Source organism: Ovis aries, chromosome 6 (assembly GCF_016772045.2).
Source record: "Ovis aries strain OAR_USU_Benz2616 breed Rambouillet chromosome 6, ARS-UI_Ramb_v3.0, whole genome shotgun sequence".
Classification (NCBI taxonomy): Eukaryota; Metazoa; Chordata; class Mammalia; order Artiodactyla; family Bovidae; genus Ovis; species Ovis aries.
Window position 1 is genome coordinate 85,247,315 of NC_056059.1, and position 17,450 is coordinate 85,264,764.

General features: G+C 36.8%; 1 protein-coding gene across 3 annotated transcripts in view; it reads right to left on the minus strand.

Moving 5' to 3' along the window:
- Positions 1-17,450, minus strand: part of LOC114112219 (UDP-glucuronosyltransferase 2B18-like) — a 30,757-nt gene that overhangs the window by 8,062 nt on the left and 5,245 nt on the right. For all 3 annotated transcript variants that reach the window (XM_060417158.1, XM_042251473.2, XM_042251474.1), the window contains 4 exons: positions 16,867-17,015; positions 9,874-10,005; positions 4,256-4,343; positions 3,175-3,394 (listed from right to left, as the gene is read on the minus strand). In XM_060417158.1, coding sequence (XP_060273141.1) covers positions 3,175-3,394; positions 4,256-4,343; positions 9,874-10,005; positions 16,867-16,989 — 563 coding nt within the window. In that variant the 5' untranslated portion in view covers positions 16,990-17,015. The remainder of the gene's footprint in view (positions 1-3,174; positions 3,395-4,255; positions 4,344-9,873; positions 10,006-16,866; positions 17,016-17,450) is intronic.

The following is a 17,450-nucleotide window of genomic DNA, read 5'->3' on the forward strand; positions in this document are numbered from 1 at the left end:
AGAAATCTTCCAGCAAACAAAAGCCCAGGTCCAGACGGCTTCACAGCTGAATTCTACCAAAAATTTCAAGAAGAGCTAACACCTATCCTACTCCAACTCTTCCAGAAAATTGTAGAGGAAGGTAAACTTCCAAACTCATTCTATGAGGCCACCATCACCCTAATACCAAAACCTGACAAAGATACTACAAAAAAAGAAAACTACAGGCCAATATCACTGACGAACATAGATGCAAAAATCCTCAACAAAATTCTAGCAATCAGAATCCAACAACACATTAAAAAGATCATACACCATGACCAAGTACGCTTTATCCCAGGGATGCAAGAATTCTTCAGTATCCACAAATCAATCAATGTAATTCACCACATTAACAAATTGAAAATAAAAGCCATATGATTATCTCAATAGATGCAGAGAAGGCCTTTGACAAAATTCAACATCCATTTATGATAAAAACTCTCCAGAAAGCAGGAATAGAAGGAACATACCTCAACATAATAAAAGCTATCTATGACAAACCCACAGCAAACATTATCCTCAATGGTGAAAAATTGGAAGCATTTCCCCTAAAGTCAGGAACAAGACAAGTGTGCCCACTTTGACCGCTACTATTCAACATAGTTCTGGAAGTGTTGGCCACAGCAATCAGAGCAGAAAAAGAAATGAAAGGAATCCGAACTGGAAAAGAGGAAGTAAAACTTTCACCGTTTGCAGATGACATGATCCTCTACATAGAAAACCCTAAAGACTCCACCAGAAAATTACTAGAGCTCATCAATGAATATAGTAAAGTTGCAGGATATAAAATCAACACATAGAAATCCCTTGCATTCCTATACACTAATAATGAGAAAGTAGAAAAAGAAAGTAAGGAAACATTCCATTCACCATTTCAATGAAAAGAATAAAATACTTAGGAATATATCTACCTAAAGAAACTAAAGACCTATATATAGAAAACTATAAAACACTGATGAAAGAAATCAAACAGGACACTAATAGATGGAGAAATATACCATGTTCATAGAGTGGAAGAATCAATATAGTGAAAATGAGCATACTACCCAAAGCAATTTACAAACTCAATGCAATCCCTATCAAGCTACCAGCCATATTTTTCACAGAACTAGAACAAATCATTTCAAGATTTGTATGGAAATACAAAAAACCTCGAACAGCCAAAGCAATCCTGAGAAAGAATGGAACTGGAGGAATCAACTTGCCTGACTTCAGGCTCTACTACAAAGCCACAGTCATCAAGACAGTATGGTACTGGCACAAAGACAGAAATACAGATCAATGGAACAAAATAGAAAGTCCAGAGATAAATCCACACACATATGGACACCTTATCTTTGACAAAGGAGGCAAGAATATACAGTGGAGTAAAGACAATTTCTTTAATAAGTGGTGCTGGGAATACTGGTCAACCACTTGTAAAAGAATGAAACTAGATCACTTTCTAACACCACACACAAAAATAAACTCAAAATGGATTAAAGATCTGAATGTAAGACCAGAAACTATAAAACTCCTAGAGGAGAATATAGGCAAAACACTCTCCGACATAAATCATAGCAGAATCCCCTATGATCCACCTCCCAGAATACTGGAAATAAAAGCAAAAATAAACAAATGGGATCTAATTAAAATTAAAAGCTTCTGCACAACAAAGGAAAATATAAGCAAGGTGAAAAGACAGCCTTCTGAATGGGAGAAAATAATAGCAAATGAAGCAACTGGCAAACAACTAATCTCAAAAATATACAAGCAACTTATGCAGCTCAATTCCAGAAAAATAAACGACCCAATCAAAAAATGGGCCAAAGAACTAAATAGACATTTCTCCAAAGAAGACATACGGATGGCTAACAAACACATGAAAAGATGCTCAACATCACTCATTATTAGAGAAGTGCAAATCAAAACCACAATGAGGTTCGACTTCACACCAGTCAGGATGTCTGGGATCCAAAAATCTGCAAACAATAAATGCTGGAGAGGGTGTGGAGAAAAGGGAACCCTCCCACACTGTTGGTGGGAATGCAAACTAGTACAGCCACTATGGAGAACAGTGTGGAGATTCCTTAAAAAATTGCAAATGGAACTGCCTTATGACCCAGCACTCCCACTGCTGGGCATACACACCGAGGAAACCAGAATTGAAAGAGACACATGTACCCCAATGTTCATCGCAGCACTGTTTATAATAGCCAGGACATGGAAACAACCTAGATGTCCATCAGCAGATGAATGGATAAGAAAGCTGGGGTACATATACACAATGGAGTATTACTGAGCCATTAAAAAGAATACATTTGAATCAGTTCTGATGAGATGGATGAAACTGGAGCCGATTATACAGAGTGAAGTAAGCCAGAAAGAAAAACACCAGTACAGTATACTAACACATATATATGGAATTTAGGAAGATGGCAATGACGACCCTGTATGCAAGACAGGAAAAAAGACACAGATGTGTATAACAGACTTTTGGACTCAGAGGGAGAGGGAGAGGGTGGGATGATTTGGGAGAATGGCATTGTAACATGTGTACTGTCATGTAAGAATCGAATCGCCAGTCTATGTCCAAAGCAGGATACAGCATGCTTGGGGCTGGTGCATGGTGATGACCTAGAGAGATGTTCTGGGGAGGGAGGTGGGAGGGGGGTTCATGTTTCGGAACGCATGTACACCCGTGGTGGATTCATGTCAATGTATGGCAAAACCAATACAGTATTGTAAAGTAAAATAAAGTAAAAATAAAAAATTAAAAAAAAAAAACATTTGACAAGTTCATATGCTGAAAGAGTAAAGTGGGCAGATGAGTATCCATATTGTTCATGGTTGCCTACAATAACTTTGTTCTCAATGCTTCTTAATCCATTAGAATTTCAATGGTTCTTCTCATTCTAATGATTTAGTTTTCAAAATTTCTCCACTATCTTTAAAACGCTGACAAACCTTTTCCATAAAACCATGAAAAAAACTTAATGTGACATTCACAACCCGTTATTTTTGTCTGTTTTCAAAACATTGAGCAAATCTTACACCTCATTGTGCTTATGTGGAGACTCATGGCTGCCTCCCTCGCCTTCAGATGCGAACTTCCCTAGAAAGATTGGCTAGTAAAGAAAAAAAAAAAAAATATATATATATATATATACTCACGAAGGATTATTAATGACTTCCTTCAGTGCATCGAGCAAATCTCTTGTTGACATTGTTTCCAAGTCCAACCTGACAGCTGTTCCCTTGGATTTCATTCGAGCGATGTTATCAGCTTGATCAGCAAACAAAGGAGTGCCCACCATAGGGATCCCATGATAGATGGCCTCATAAACACCATTGCTTCCACCATGAGTTATAAAGGCTTTCGTTTTTGGATGGCCTAGGATTGAGTGAATTTCAGGAAGATTATTAATTATACCAGAGTAAAATGAGAAATGGGTATTATAAGGCACTGGAAGAAGCAGTATCTTTTAGATAACATTATTATGTATATTGAAAGTGCTTTTAACTTGCTTTCAGAACTCAGAGAAGAAACAGCTATGTCTGCTGAAGGGGTAAATGAAGATTTTGTGAAAGAAGAGCTGAGTCACTTGAACATCACAAATGAATCCAGGATTGGCAGGTGAACAACTTGAAAGACCATTCTGGGTGAAAGAAACCACATGTGCAAAGAAAGAGGAGGGCATGCCAGAATTTATTCACCTAAAGATATAGTGAAGTCATTTAGTTTGATAGGAATGGTGTCAGGGGAAAAGAAGGATAATGGTAGTGGCACTGGAACCAGAGGAAGGAAAAGCTAAATTTTATCATGAAGTGTGTTATTGCTTCACAAAAATGATTGTGCATTTTTTTAAATAGGAAATTGAGAGTCATTGGTAATGGCAGAAGAGTTCTTCTTTTTAGTAGCATTTAACATACCTCTACAGAATGGAAATGATAAGTATAAGAAAAGAATTCAGAGACAGAACAACAATCCAGGAAATTATTGAAAAGTTCACTGTGAGAAGTAATTACAGCTGAAGTAAAGATTCTGGCCGTGAGGGATGTGACTATGTAGAATAAACTGACAACTATTATGTGTTCTCCTTTTTTTCTCATAGCAAAGAAAATTATAATAAAGTAGTCAAGTTTTCCTTTTCAGTGTTTTAATAATTGCTTTGTAAGTGTGTTTCCTGTTGAAGCACTCTCACTCTGCTCAGCTGTTACTCATGTTTTCATTATTTGTTGTGACAAGTCTCACCAAGAAGGTCATTCTGGGGAAGCCATTTATACAACCGGGTGTTGGGTCCTAAGTTATCTGGTTTTTTGCCATCATATCTCCATAGCACCTGTTAAAAGTAAAGGAAATACTTTATTTTATGAGTTGAACTTCAAAGTTATACTAATACTTTCTAAATTGACTAAGATACATATAATTACATGCCTTCCAGATGACATGTAAGGAAATGAAGAGATATTAAGTAATGGTAACTAGTAATACAAAGACATAAATAGGAATACCTACGTTTGATGTATTAATTATGTTCACATGATGGCAGAGACAGTGAGATTTTCAATGAACAATTCAAATATTAAAAAAAAAAACTGCTTTGTTGTTGCTTTACAGTCACTAAGTTGTGTCCAACTCTTTGCACGCCATGGAGTGCAGCATGCTCGGCTTCCCTGTCCTTCACTATCTCTCAGAAGTTGCTCATATTCATATCCATTGATTCGGTGTTGCTATCCAAGCAACACATCCTCTGTCACTCCCTTTCCCTCCTGCCCTTAATCTTTCTCAGCATCAAGGTCTTTTTCAATGAGTCATCTCTTTGCATCAGGTGGCCAAAGGTATTGGAGCTTCAGCTCTAGCATCAGTCCTTCCAATGAATATTCAAAGTTAATTAACTTAGGAATGACCAGTTAGATCCTGCTGTCCAGGGGACTCTCAAGAGTCTTCTCCAACACCACAATTCAAAAGCATGAATTTTTTGGCACTCAGCCTTCTTTATGGTCCAACTCTCACATCCATACATGACTACTGAAAAACCATAGCTTTGACTATATAGACTTGTCCAGGAAAGTGCTGTCTTTGCTTTTTAATGCACTGTCTAGACTAGTCATAGCTTTTCTTTCATGGATAGGTGGTTTTATTTCTAATACAAAAAGTCACTGGCAGATTGCACATAAGCTACATATTCATTTGCTTTCTTTATATGCTAGTGCTCATTTTCAAAAGTCAATATTCACTGATTTATTTTTGACTGCTATAAAAGAGTTTACTTATATCAAGTAGTTAAAATGGGAAATTATTTTATTAGAATTTTACACGTTTTGATTACAAAGAAGAAAACGTATGCAGTCAATCACCTAAGATAAATATTTTGGCTTATTTATAATTTATTAATCCCCTTCATAGATCACAGCCTTGTCATGGTAAAGTGGCTTGTGTAACTCAATGAAGCTATGAGCCATGCTCTGCACGGCTACCCAAGCGCAGATGGGTCATAGCGGAGTGTTCTGACAAACTGTGGTCCAATGGAGGAGGGAATGGACAACTACTCCAGTATTTGTGCCATAAGAACCACATGAACAGTATGGAAAGACAAAATATATGACACTGGAAGATGAGTTCTCCAGGTCAGAAGGTGTCCAATATGCTGTTGAGGAAGAGTGGAGGGCAATTACTAATAGTTCCAGAAAGAATGAAGTGACTGGGCCAATGAAGAAATGATGCTTAGTTGTGGATGTGTCTGGTGGTGAAAGTCTGATGCTGTAAATAACATAGGATCCTGGAATGTGAGGCCAATGAAATCAAGGTAGGTGGACATGGTCAAGCAGGATATGGCAAGAGTAAATATCAACATCTTAGGAATCCATGAACTAAAATGGTCAAGTTCAATGAATTTAATTCAGATGACCATTATATCTACTACTGTGGTTAAGAATCCCTTAGAAGAAATGGAGTAGCCTCACAGTTAACAAAAAGGTCTGAAATGCAGTGCTTGGGTGCAATCTCAAAAACCACAGAATGATCTTGGTTCATTTCCAAGGTAAACCATTCAACATCACAGCAATCCAAGTCTGTGCCCTAACCACTAATGCTGAAGAAGCTGAAGTTGATTGATTTCAGCAAGACCTACAAGACCTTCTAGAATTAACAGTAAAAAAAAAAAAAAAAAAAAAAAAAAACAGAAGAAGAAGAAGTCTTTTCATCATGGGGATAGAAATGTAAAGTAAGAAGTCAAGAGACACCTAGGATAAGAGGCAAGTTTGGCCTTGTAGTACTAAAAGAAGCAGGCAAAAGCTAACAGACTTTAGTTAAGAGAACACACTGGTCATAGTAAACATCTTTTTCCAACAACTGATGACTCTATACATGGACATCACCAGATGGTCAATACTGAAATCAGATTAATTATATTCTTTACAGCCAATGATAGACGCTCTATACAGTCAGCAAAACAAGACCTGGAGTGACTGTGGTTCAGATCATGAGCACCTGAGTGCAAAATTCAGATTTGAATTGAAGAAAGACTTAAATTGAAAGCGGGGAAAACCACTAAGCTATTCAGGTATGACAGAAATCAAATCCCATATAATTACACAGTGGAGGTGATGAATAGATTCAAGGGATTATATCTGATATACAGAGTGCCTGAAGAACTGTGGATAGAGGAGTGTAACATTGTACAGGAGGCAGCGATTGAAACCATCCCAAAGAAAAGGAAATGCCAGAAGGCAAAATGGTTATCTGAGGAGGCTTTATAAATAGTTGAGAAAAGAAAGGGAGTGAAAGCCAAGGGGGAAAGGAAAAGAAAGATATACTCAACTGAATGCAGAATTGCAGAGGATAGATAGGAGAGGTAAGAAGGACTTCAATGAACAATGCAAAGAAATAGAGAAATCAATGGGATGTGAAAGACTAGAGATCTCTTCAAGTAAATTAGAGATCCCAAGGGATTATTTCATGCAAAGATGGGCACAATAAAGGACAGAAATGGTATGGACCTAACAGAAGCAGAAGATATTAAGAAGAGGTGGCAACAATACACAGAAGAACTATACAAAAGAGGTCTTAGTAACCTGGATAACCATGATGGTGTGGTCACTCATCTAGAGCCACACATCTTGGAGTGTGAAGAAATTGGGACCCTAGGAAGTATCACTGAGAAGAAAGCTAGTGGAATTTCAGCTGAAATATTTCAAATCCTAAAAGATGATACCGTTGAAGTACTGCTCTCAATATGTCAGCAAATTTGGAAAACATAACAGTGGCCTCAGGACTGGAAAAGGTCAGTTTTCATTCCAAACCCAAGGATGGGTAATGCCAAAGAATGTTCAAAGTACTGTAAAATTATGTTCCTTTCACATGCTAGCAAGGTAATACTCAAAAATCATTTATCTCGGCCTGAGCAGAACATGAACCAAGAACTTCCAGATGTGCAATCTGGGTTTAGAAAAGGCAGAGGAACCACAGATCAAATTGCCATCATTCATTAGATCATAGACAAAGCAAGAGAATTCCAGAAAAACATCTACTTCTGCTTCACTGACTATGTTAACCTTTGACTGTATGGATCCCAACAAACTGTGGAAAATTCTTAAAGAGCTGGGAATACCAGACCACCTTAACTGTCTCCTGAGAAACTTGTATGCAGGTGAAGAAGCAACAGTTAGAACCAGACATGAAACAACAGACTTGTTCAAATCGGGAAAGGAGTACACAAAAGCTGTGTATTGTCACTCTGCTTACTTAACTTACATATGCACAGTGCCTCATGTAAAATACTGGGCTCAGTGACTCACAAGCTGGAATCGAGCTTGCTGGGAGAAATATCAATAACCTCAGATATGTAGAGGACATCACCCATATGGCAGAAAGTGAAGAGGAACTAAAAGCCTCTTGATGAAGTGAAAGTGGAGAGTGAAAAAGTTGGCTTCAAGCTCAACATTCAGAAAACGAAGATCATGGCATCTGGTCCCATCACTTCATGGGAAATAGATGGGGAAACAGTGGAAACAGTGTCAGACTTTATTTTTTTGAGCTCCAAAATCACTACAGATGGTGACTGCAGCCATGACATTAAAAGACGCTTACTCCTTGGAAGGAAAGTTATGACCAACCTAGACAGCATATTCAAAAGCAGAGACATTACTTTGCCAACAAAGGTCCATCTAGTCAAGGCTATGGTTTTCCAGTAGTCATGTATGGATGTGAGAGTTGGACTGTGAAGAAGGCTGAGCCCCGAAGAATTGATGCTTTTGAACTGTGGTGATGGAGAAGACCCTAGAGAGTCCCTTGGACTGCAAGGAGAGCCAACCCGTCCATTCTGAAGGAGATCAGCCCTGGACGTTCATTGGAAGGAGTGATGCTATAGCTGAAACTCCAGTACCTTGGCCACCTCATGCGAAGAGTTGACTCATTGGAAAAGACTCTGATGCTGGGAGGGATTGGGTGCAGGAGGAGAAGGGGACGACAGAGGATGAGATGGCTGGATGATATCACCGGCTCCAGGGACATGAGTTTTAGTGAACTCTGGGAGTTGGTGATGGACAGGGAGGCCTGGCGTGCTGCAATTCATGGGGTCACAAAGAGTCAGACACAATTGAGTGACTGATCTGAACTGAAAGAGACTCTTGATGTGGGTGAAAGAGGAAAGTGAAAAAGCTGTCTTAAAACTCAACATTCAAGACAATACGTTCATGACATCTGGTCCCATCACTTCATGGCAAATATATGGGGAAAATGTGGAAGCTGTGACATATTTTATTTTCTTGGGCTCCAAAAGCATTGTGGATGGTGACTGTAGCCATGAAATGAAAAGACACTTGCTTCTTGAAAGAAAAGCTATGACAAATCTAGACAGAATATTAAAAGCAGAGACATCATTCTGCCAAAAGAGGTCCATATAATCAAAGCTATATTTTTTTCCAGTAATCATGTATGGACATGAGAGTTGGATAGTAAAGAAGGTTAGGTAAGGTAAGATAAGGTGAAGTCACTCAGTCATATCCTACTCTTTGCGGCCCCACAGACTGTGGTCTACCAGGCTCCTGTATCCATGGGATTTTCCAGGCAAGAGTACTGGAGTGGGTTGCCATTTCCTTCTCCAGAGGATCTTCCTGACCCAGGGGGTCGAACCCAGGTCTCCTGCATTGTAGGCATACGCTTTACCATCTGAGCCACCCAAGAAGTCCTTAAAAAAGGTTAAGCGCTAAAGAGTAATGCTTTTGAATTGTGGTGCTGGAGAAGATTCTTGAGATTCCCTTGGACTGCAAGGACATCAAACCAGTCATTCCTAAAGGAAACCAATCTTGAATATTCATTGGAAGTACTGATGCGGAAGCTCCAATACTCTGGCCACCTGGTAACTGTTTGGAAAGATCTTGATCTGGGAAAGGTTGAAGGCAAAAGGAGAAGGGCTGGCAGAGGATGACATGGTTAGATAGCATCACTAAATCAATGGACATGAATCGTGGCAAACCCTGGGTAATAGTGAAGGACAGGGGAGCCCAGCATGCTGTAGTCCATGGGATTGCAATGATTCAGACGACTTAATGACTAAGCAATATCAGCATATTTTTAAAATAATGTTAATTAGTGCTGCTGAAGAAGTATGTTCTCTTAACTTACAAATTATTAAGCCCTACTTCCAAAAACAATGAAAAGTGGAATTGTTTGACTGGAATCACTATTGCATGACTACATTTATTGTTAAAATTTAACTCCCGAGAGCATCTGTATGTGTGTTGTGTGCTCAGAAGTCCTTCAAAGAAAAGGAACAAGTGACAAAGTGATAGGAAATGTCTAAAATCATCTCTTTACAGAGTTTCACAGACTTATTAAAGAGTTGTCCATGATTAAGGTATTGTATCTACCTTTTGTGGAATTTGAGCGAAGGCTGATGCAATCACCTCGGCTCTGTCTTCTGACATGTTACTGACCATTGACCCCAAAGAAAACACCACAATTCCATTTTCGCCAGAGCTCTGCACAAACTCTTCCATTTCCTGTGAAAAAAGAATTTGCCCCATCACAAAACAGCAGCAACTTAGCATACATTATTGAAGGGATTGCTGCAAGCAAAAAAGAGAAAAAATCAGAAATTGTCTCGAGATTAGAGATTTCTTACAAAACTATTGTGGTAAGATACACATGGCATAAAATTTACTTTCTTAATTGTTCCTAAGTGTATAGTATAGTAGTGTTAAGTATACTCACATTGTGCAACCAATCTCCAGATCTTTTTCATCGGACAAAACTGGAAGTCTATGACCATTACGAAACTCTACGACCATTACGAAACTCTACTTTCCTCTTTCTCTAGCCTTTGGCAAGTTTCATTCTACTTTGTTTCTACAAATGAGATCAGTCTGGATACTTCTTATAAGTTGAATTGTAGAGTATTTGTCTTTTTCTGACTAGTTATTTTCACTTAATGTAAGGTTCATTCATGTTGTGACATGTGTCAGAATTTCCTTTTAAAGGTGAGTAATGTTACATTGTTTGTATATATGATATTTGTTTATTGCTTCCTCTGTTGATGGACATTTCGGTTGCTTAAACCTCTTGGCTCCTGTGAATAGAGCTTTCATGAATATGTTGTACAGATATCTCATTGGGATCCTAATTTCAATTATTTTGAATATAAATCCAGAAAAGGAATTGCTGAGCTCTATGTGTAGACAGGTTTTATATTAGAAAGTACACATTACTCTTATCACATACTATACAGTTAGCTAATAGAGTGATTTCCCTCCCTCACCCACCCCACTCTCCCAATTCTCTTGAACATATTAACTTCACATCTTGGACTTTGGCCAGTTGTACTAATAAATATTTCACAGTATAAAATCATTAAAAATTTTTTGAGGGACTTTATATTATTTTTTATATTTTTTTAAAACATTTTTTATCCTTGAGATCCTGGGGAAGGAACGGGTGATATGAGGTCAATTTCTTCCATTATATATATTTGTGCAAATGTGTTTCTGTATAAGCAGGAAATAAGATAGAGCCAGTACTAGTAGTGACAAGGAGATACTATTAAACTGTATTATCCTCAGACTCTTCATTAGTCTTGATGTTAATTACTAACATAGATTCTTGGAAGGAAGTTACTTGCCAGATTCAACTCCCTTTGGTTCTTTGTTATTATAATTCTGCTAACTCATTTATTTATTCCAGACAGACTTTTTGAGAATTATTTAGTTATTCATTAATATTTCTTTTCCTGACTATGAGCATATGAAAAAAATACATGATCTGAATCAGTTTATGTCATTCATTCAGCTCTGTAATCCTATTCTTCATCTTAGACTTTGTCATAATTTCCAAACTCTGTCTAAAATACTAACTACTGACTTGAAGAGTCAAGTATTATAGTTTGGAAGTTCTATGAAATAGTTCTGTGAGTTCTATTTATAATCCAAATTTACACTTGTATAGTTACTTATTTGAGAGACCATATTGCTGTGTTTCTTTACATATGATGCCTTTGTCCTGAACTTGCATAATTAATGTCACAGATGGATGTGTTATGTCTAACTGCAGTGAAGGACCTTCAACTTGACTTCAACGAGTCCTCCTGGGAGCACCTGCTCCACAGAGGAAAAGGTGCCCAGGGCTTTCTGCAGCACAGGTCTGGTCAGCTTTTGAGTAATTCAGTTCTAACTAAATAAAGCTCCAGGTGAATCCGTATTTGCCTGGATTTTTTTCTGAATTATTTTGCTTTGTGGTCCTGATCCTTTCTGATTAAAAAAAAGTTACTTTCTATATTAGAATAATTCCAAATGTTGAATGACAACCCACCCCAATATTCCTGTCTGGGAAATCCCATTGACAGAGGAGACTAGCTTGCTATAGTTCACAGGGTCACGAAGAGTCAGACATGACTGAGCATGTATGCATATTCACTGTTCTGCACCTTAGATCTCTAGTATGTATTTTCTAAGAAATGCAAATTTGTATCCTTAAACAACCTTTCTCCTGTTCTTCCAACTCTCAGTCCTGGCAACTACCATATTACTCTCTATTATTACAAGCTTGGTATTTTTAGATTTCATATACAAGTGATTTCTTATAGTATTTGTCCTCTGTTTTTTCAAAAAGATAGACAAAACTGAAAACCTTTAGTTAGACTAATCAAGAATAAAAGTGACTCAAATAAATAAGATTAGAAATGAAATGGAGACATTCCAACTAATACTGAAAAATTACATAGGATCCTGAGACTACCATGAATAATTATAAGCTAAGAAATTATTAATCCATATATGAGAAGAATGGAGAACTTCTTAAAAACAGAACCTACCAAGAATGAATCAGGAAGATGGAGAAAATCTGAACAGCCCTAATAAGTAAAGAAATTGAATTGGTAATCAAAAACCTATCAACACACAAAAGGCCCAGGGCCTGATGGCTTCACTGATGTATTCTATGAAATATCATAGAATAATTAATGCTAGTTCCTCAAAAAATCTTAGAAATTAAAGAGGAGGGTAGGAACATTTCCAAAGTCATCCTATAAGGTCATCACCATGATCATGATACCAAATAGATAAGCACATTGCAAGAAGATAATACTAAAGTCAATATTCAGATTGAGTATTGTTGCAAAAATTCTCAACAAAATATCAACAAGCCAAATTCAAGAGCACATTAAAAGAATACATTTGAATCAGTTCTGATGAGATGGATGAAACTGGAGCCGATTATACAGAGTGAAGTAAGCCAGAAAGAAAAACACCAATACAGTTATACTAATGCATATATATGGAATTTAGAAAGATGGCAATGATGACCCTGTATGCAAGACAGCAAAAAAGACACAGATGTTTATAGCGGACTTCTGGACTCAGAGGGAGAGGGAGAGGGTGAGATTGTTTGGGAGAATGGCATTGAAACATGTATACTATCATGTAAGAATCAAATCACCAGTCTATGTCCAATGCAGTACACAGCATGCTTGGGGCTGGTGCACGGGGATGACCCAGAGAGATGTTGTGGGGAGGGAGGTAGGAGGGGGGTTCATGTTTGGGATCGCATGTACACCCGTGGTGGATTCCTGTCCATGTATGGCAAAACCAATACAGTATTGTAAAGTAAAATAAAGTAAAACTAAAAATTAAAAAAAATAAAAGTAAAAGACTTTAAAAAAATAAATAAAATGAAGGGATTATTACTCTGAAAAAAAAAGAATTATATAGTAAGATCATGTGAGATTTATCTCTGTGATGCAAGGATAAATAGAATGAACAATAAAATAACTTGATTATCTCAATAGATGTCCAAGAAACTTTTGACAAGATAGGACATTCTTTCATGATATAACCCTCAACATATAGGGTACAGAAGGAACATATCTCAATGTAATAAAGAACATATATTACAAACCCAAATCTAACGTTATACTCAACAGTGAACACTTGAAAGCTTTTTCTCTAATCAGAAACAAAACAAGGATGCCTACTCCCACTATATAGAATTCAGTTTCCTTACTGTATACTAATAATGAAACATCTGGAAAAAACTATCCCATTCACAATAGCATCAAAAGGAAGAAAATAACTAGAAATAAATTTAATCAGTGAAGTGAAAGATCTGCACAGTGATAACTATAAGAAATTGTAGAAATAGAAGAAAACACAAATAAATGGAAAGTCATCATATGACATGGACCAGAAGACTAATACTGCTAAAATGTTGACATTACCAAAAGCCCAAAGAATCACACCTTGAAATTTCATATTTACCACAAAGTTACAATATTTCAAATAGTGTACTGGCCCCCAAATAGACCCATAGACCATGGAACAGCATACAGGGTTCAACTAATAGTCAACAAGGGAGCAACAAGGGAGAGAAAAACACCAATTGTGGAAATGTTAGTCACTTCTTTGTTTTCTGAGAAAACTGGATAAACTATGAAAAAAAACAAAAAACCAGACCACTCACGAAAACAGCTCAAAATGTATCAATGTATCGATGACTTAAACACAAGACCAGATACCATAACATCCCTAAAAGAAAATATAAGGTTAGGAACTCCTTGACACTCGTCTGGAAAATGATGTTTTTGTATAGGACATCAAGACCACAACAAAAGGGAAAAATCACAAGTGGGGCTACATCAAGCTTAAAAGCTTCTGCACAGCAAAAGAAATAATCAACAAGATGAAAATGTGATCTACAGAGTGGAAAAAAAGTTTTGTAACCACATATTGAATGAGGGGTTAAGATCCAGAATATATGCACAACTCACACAACAAAATTCAAGTAAAGAATGGGCAGATGAACAAAATAGACCCTTTACAAAGAAGATTTCCAAATGGTCACCAGGTATAGGAAAAGATACTCAACATCAGTAATCATCAGGGAAATGTATTTCAAAATCACAATCAGATATTACCTCCCCCCTATTAGAAAGTCTATAACCAAGAAGAGAAAAGTGTTGTGAGAATGTGGAGAAAAGTGAATGCTTGTACACTCTCAGTGGGAATGTAAATTGGTTTAACCCTTATGGAACATACATTGAAGGTTCCTAAAACAGTTAAAGATAGATCTACTGTGTGATCCAGCAATTCTACTTCTGGGTACACAGTCAAAGGAAATAAAAACAGGATATAGAAGAGGATAATGGGCTCCATGTTGACTGCAGCATTATTCACAATTAGCTAAGGGAAAAAACTTAAGTGCCCACCAATGGATGAATTGTTTAAAGATGTTTCATAGATACACACAGACATGCACACACACACAGAAACACATGTGCTCAGAATGAAATGTTATTCACCCACGAGAAAGAAGGAAATCCTGCCATTTTCGACAATATGGGTGGACTTTGAAGACATTATGCTAAAACGTGTGCTGTCATTTTAATCTTTATTCTATTCCTATAATCAAATAATCCACTATGATATATATCCAAAAAGTTGTAATCCTAGCTTATGCCTTTTTAATCTTCAAGAAAACTGTGATCTCATTATATTTGTTATTTTCCAAGTAAATATTTTATTGTATCTCATTTTTATTGTATCTCCTTTAATATATTTTATTGTATCAGATTTAGTATAATTTAACATTTCCTAGTGGCTCAGATGGTAAAGAATGTGCCTGGAGTGCAGGAAACCAGGATTTGATCTCTGGGTCGGGAAGATCCCCTGGAGAAGGGAATGGCTGCCTACGCCAGTATTCTTGCCTGGAGAATCCCATGGACAGAGGAGCCTGGTGGGCTACAGTCCATAGTGTCACAAAAAGTCAGATATGACTGAAGTGACTTAGCAGCAGCAGCATTTAATATAAAGATTTTTAATGTCAGGAATTTTTAAGGTTTTGGTTATCAGATGAAGAAGATGAAATATTAAAGTATTTTTGTAAGTTTTAAGGCTTTTCACCACAGCACTAGCTAAAATAAATGCCCATTTCCAACAATAGAAATGAATGTACATATAACTGTATGTTTTCATTCCCAACCTAGAGATTTATTTAAATTTATTTAAAGTAAATCATCCTGATTCATGTCAATGTATGGCAAAACCCACCACAATAATGTAAAGTAATTATCCTCCAATTAAATTAATTTAAAATAAAGAAAAAATGAGTTAATGTGATATCTCTGTGAATACTGTACTCTAGTTTTCACTTATTATTGTCTATATCTAGCAATAATCTGCTAAATGGTCTCTTCCTACTCTCTACCATTTACAATCCAACCCAGTGATGACATCTTGCTTTTTATTTTTAATAATATATGACTATCTCTTTCTCAGGGTTTTTGTCATAGCTCAGTCAGTAAAGAGTCTGCCGGCAATGCAGGAGACCTGGGTTGGATTCCCAGGTTGGGAAAATCCTCTGGAGAAGGAAATGGCAACCCGCTCCAGTATTCACACTTGGAGAATCCCATGGACAGAGGAGCCTGGCAGTCTGTAGTCCATGTGATGGCAAGAGTCGGACACAACTTAGAGACCAAACAACTGCCATCACCTCTTTCTTTCTTAATCCTTTCAATATTCTTCCCAATGCCCCTACTAGATGTTTCAAATCTTTACAGTTATCTGTTTCCAGCTTACCTCTATAGCATCATCTTCTTTATTCAGCCTTTTCCTATCCAAACTAAACTTGGACTTTTTGGCAACTGTCATTACTACTCCAGCTACCTTTCTTTTATATCTTCTTCCAACTGAGCTATGAGAGAAGTCCATATCTTCTTCCACCCCTGCCCTATTCCTCTGTTTATTCCTGAGCATCCTTCAGATCTCATAATTGTCTGTGAATCAGAGATACATTATATGATTCATGCTGAATATTTCTTTAGCACTCTGGTCTTTTCATCTTATAACATTTTTTACAACTTGATTGTGTTCTGTCATTTCAGGTGGACTGTCAGGTGGTAGAAACTGTGCCTACACCATTTGCCTATATTAGCACTCACTTCTGGAATATGCTATATACAACATTATCCTATCATAATTATAATACAATTATAATGTAACATATTATAGTGAGATGAGGTGTTTGGATGGCATCACCAGGTGAAAATATCACTATTATTTTATTTGTATGAAATATATATTTTTATATAGAACTATATGTGTCCTTTAATGAATGATGCTTCTCTATGTGTGAATAATGAAATTGTAATTTAATTGATGTATTATCAAAGTGTTCCATGTACTCTAGTTTATTCTGTAATGATAATAAAATTCAGATAGATGTGCTGATACAGAAATACATCAGTTTCTAGGTGAAAGTTCACTTTATCCAGGTTCCCACATCTGACTACCTGTAATCAAACATTCTAAATAAAGAATACAGAATATTCCTATTGAAAACACAAAGTTCACAAAGAACAGCAAGGAGGAGTAGGTGACCTTAGGCAGAGGCTTGGCAGGTTTGCAGTGGAGCCCTCCAACAAATTCAACATTTGGTAGTAGTGGACGAGGAAATGAAATGTCCCAGTAGCTTCGAATGAGCCACATTTCGGCTTTCCCCATTGTCTCTGATAAGGTAGTAGATCTTCCTGAAAGTAAAAAGAAAAACAACAACAAATATTTGATCAAATAAGACTATTGTCATGTGTGTATATTAGATAATTTTTGTGAAGGAACTTGGGATGTTTTGGCCACGATATTCGAATGTGTCTGTTTCTTGATAAATCTATACATAGCATAGTATAGGATAATAAAGTATATCTGGAATACATCTGTTTCTACAGAAGCAGAAACAATTTCTAAAAGCTAACTGGATACTTATACTACAAATATGTGTATAACTCTCAATGTACATGTCTTCATTTATCAAGACAGTTTATGAGATTCTTAATGACTTTAAGTTAAAAAAAGAAGTTTTGTTAGTTGGATAGTCACTTGCAGATGTCCTAGGTACTTCAGTCTGTGGTAAATGACTTCCTGGTATCTGATACTAGTAATGGGCTTTACCCTACCCTCTAATTTAA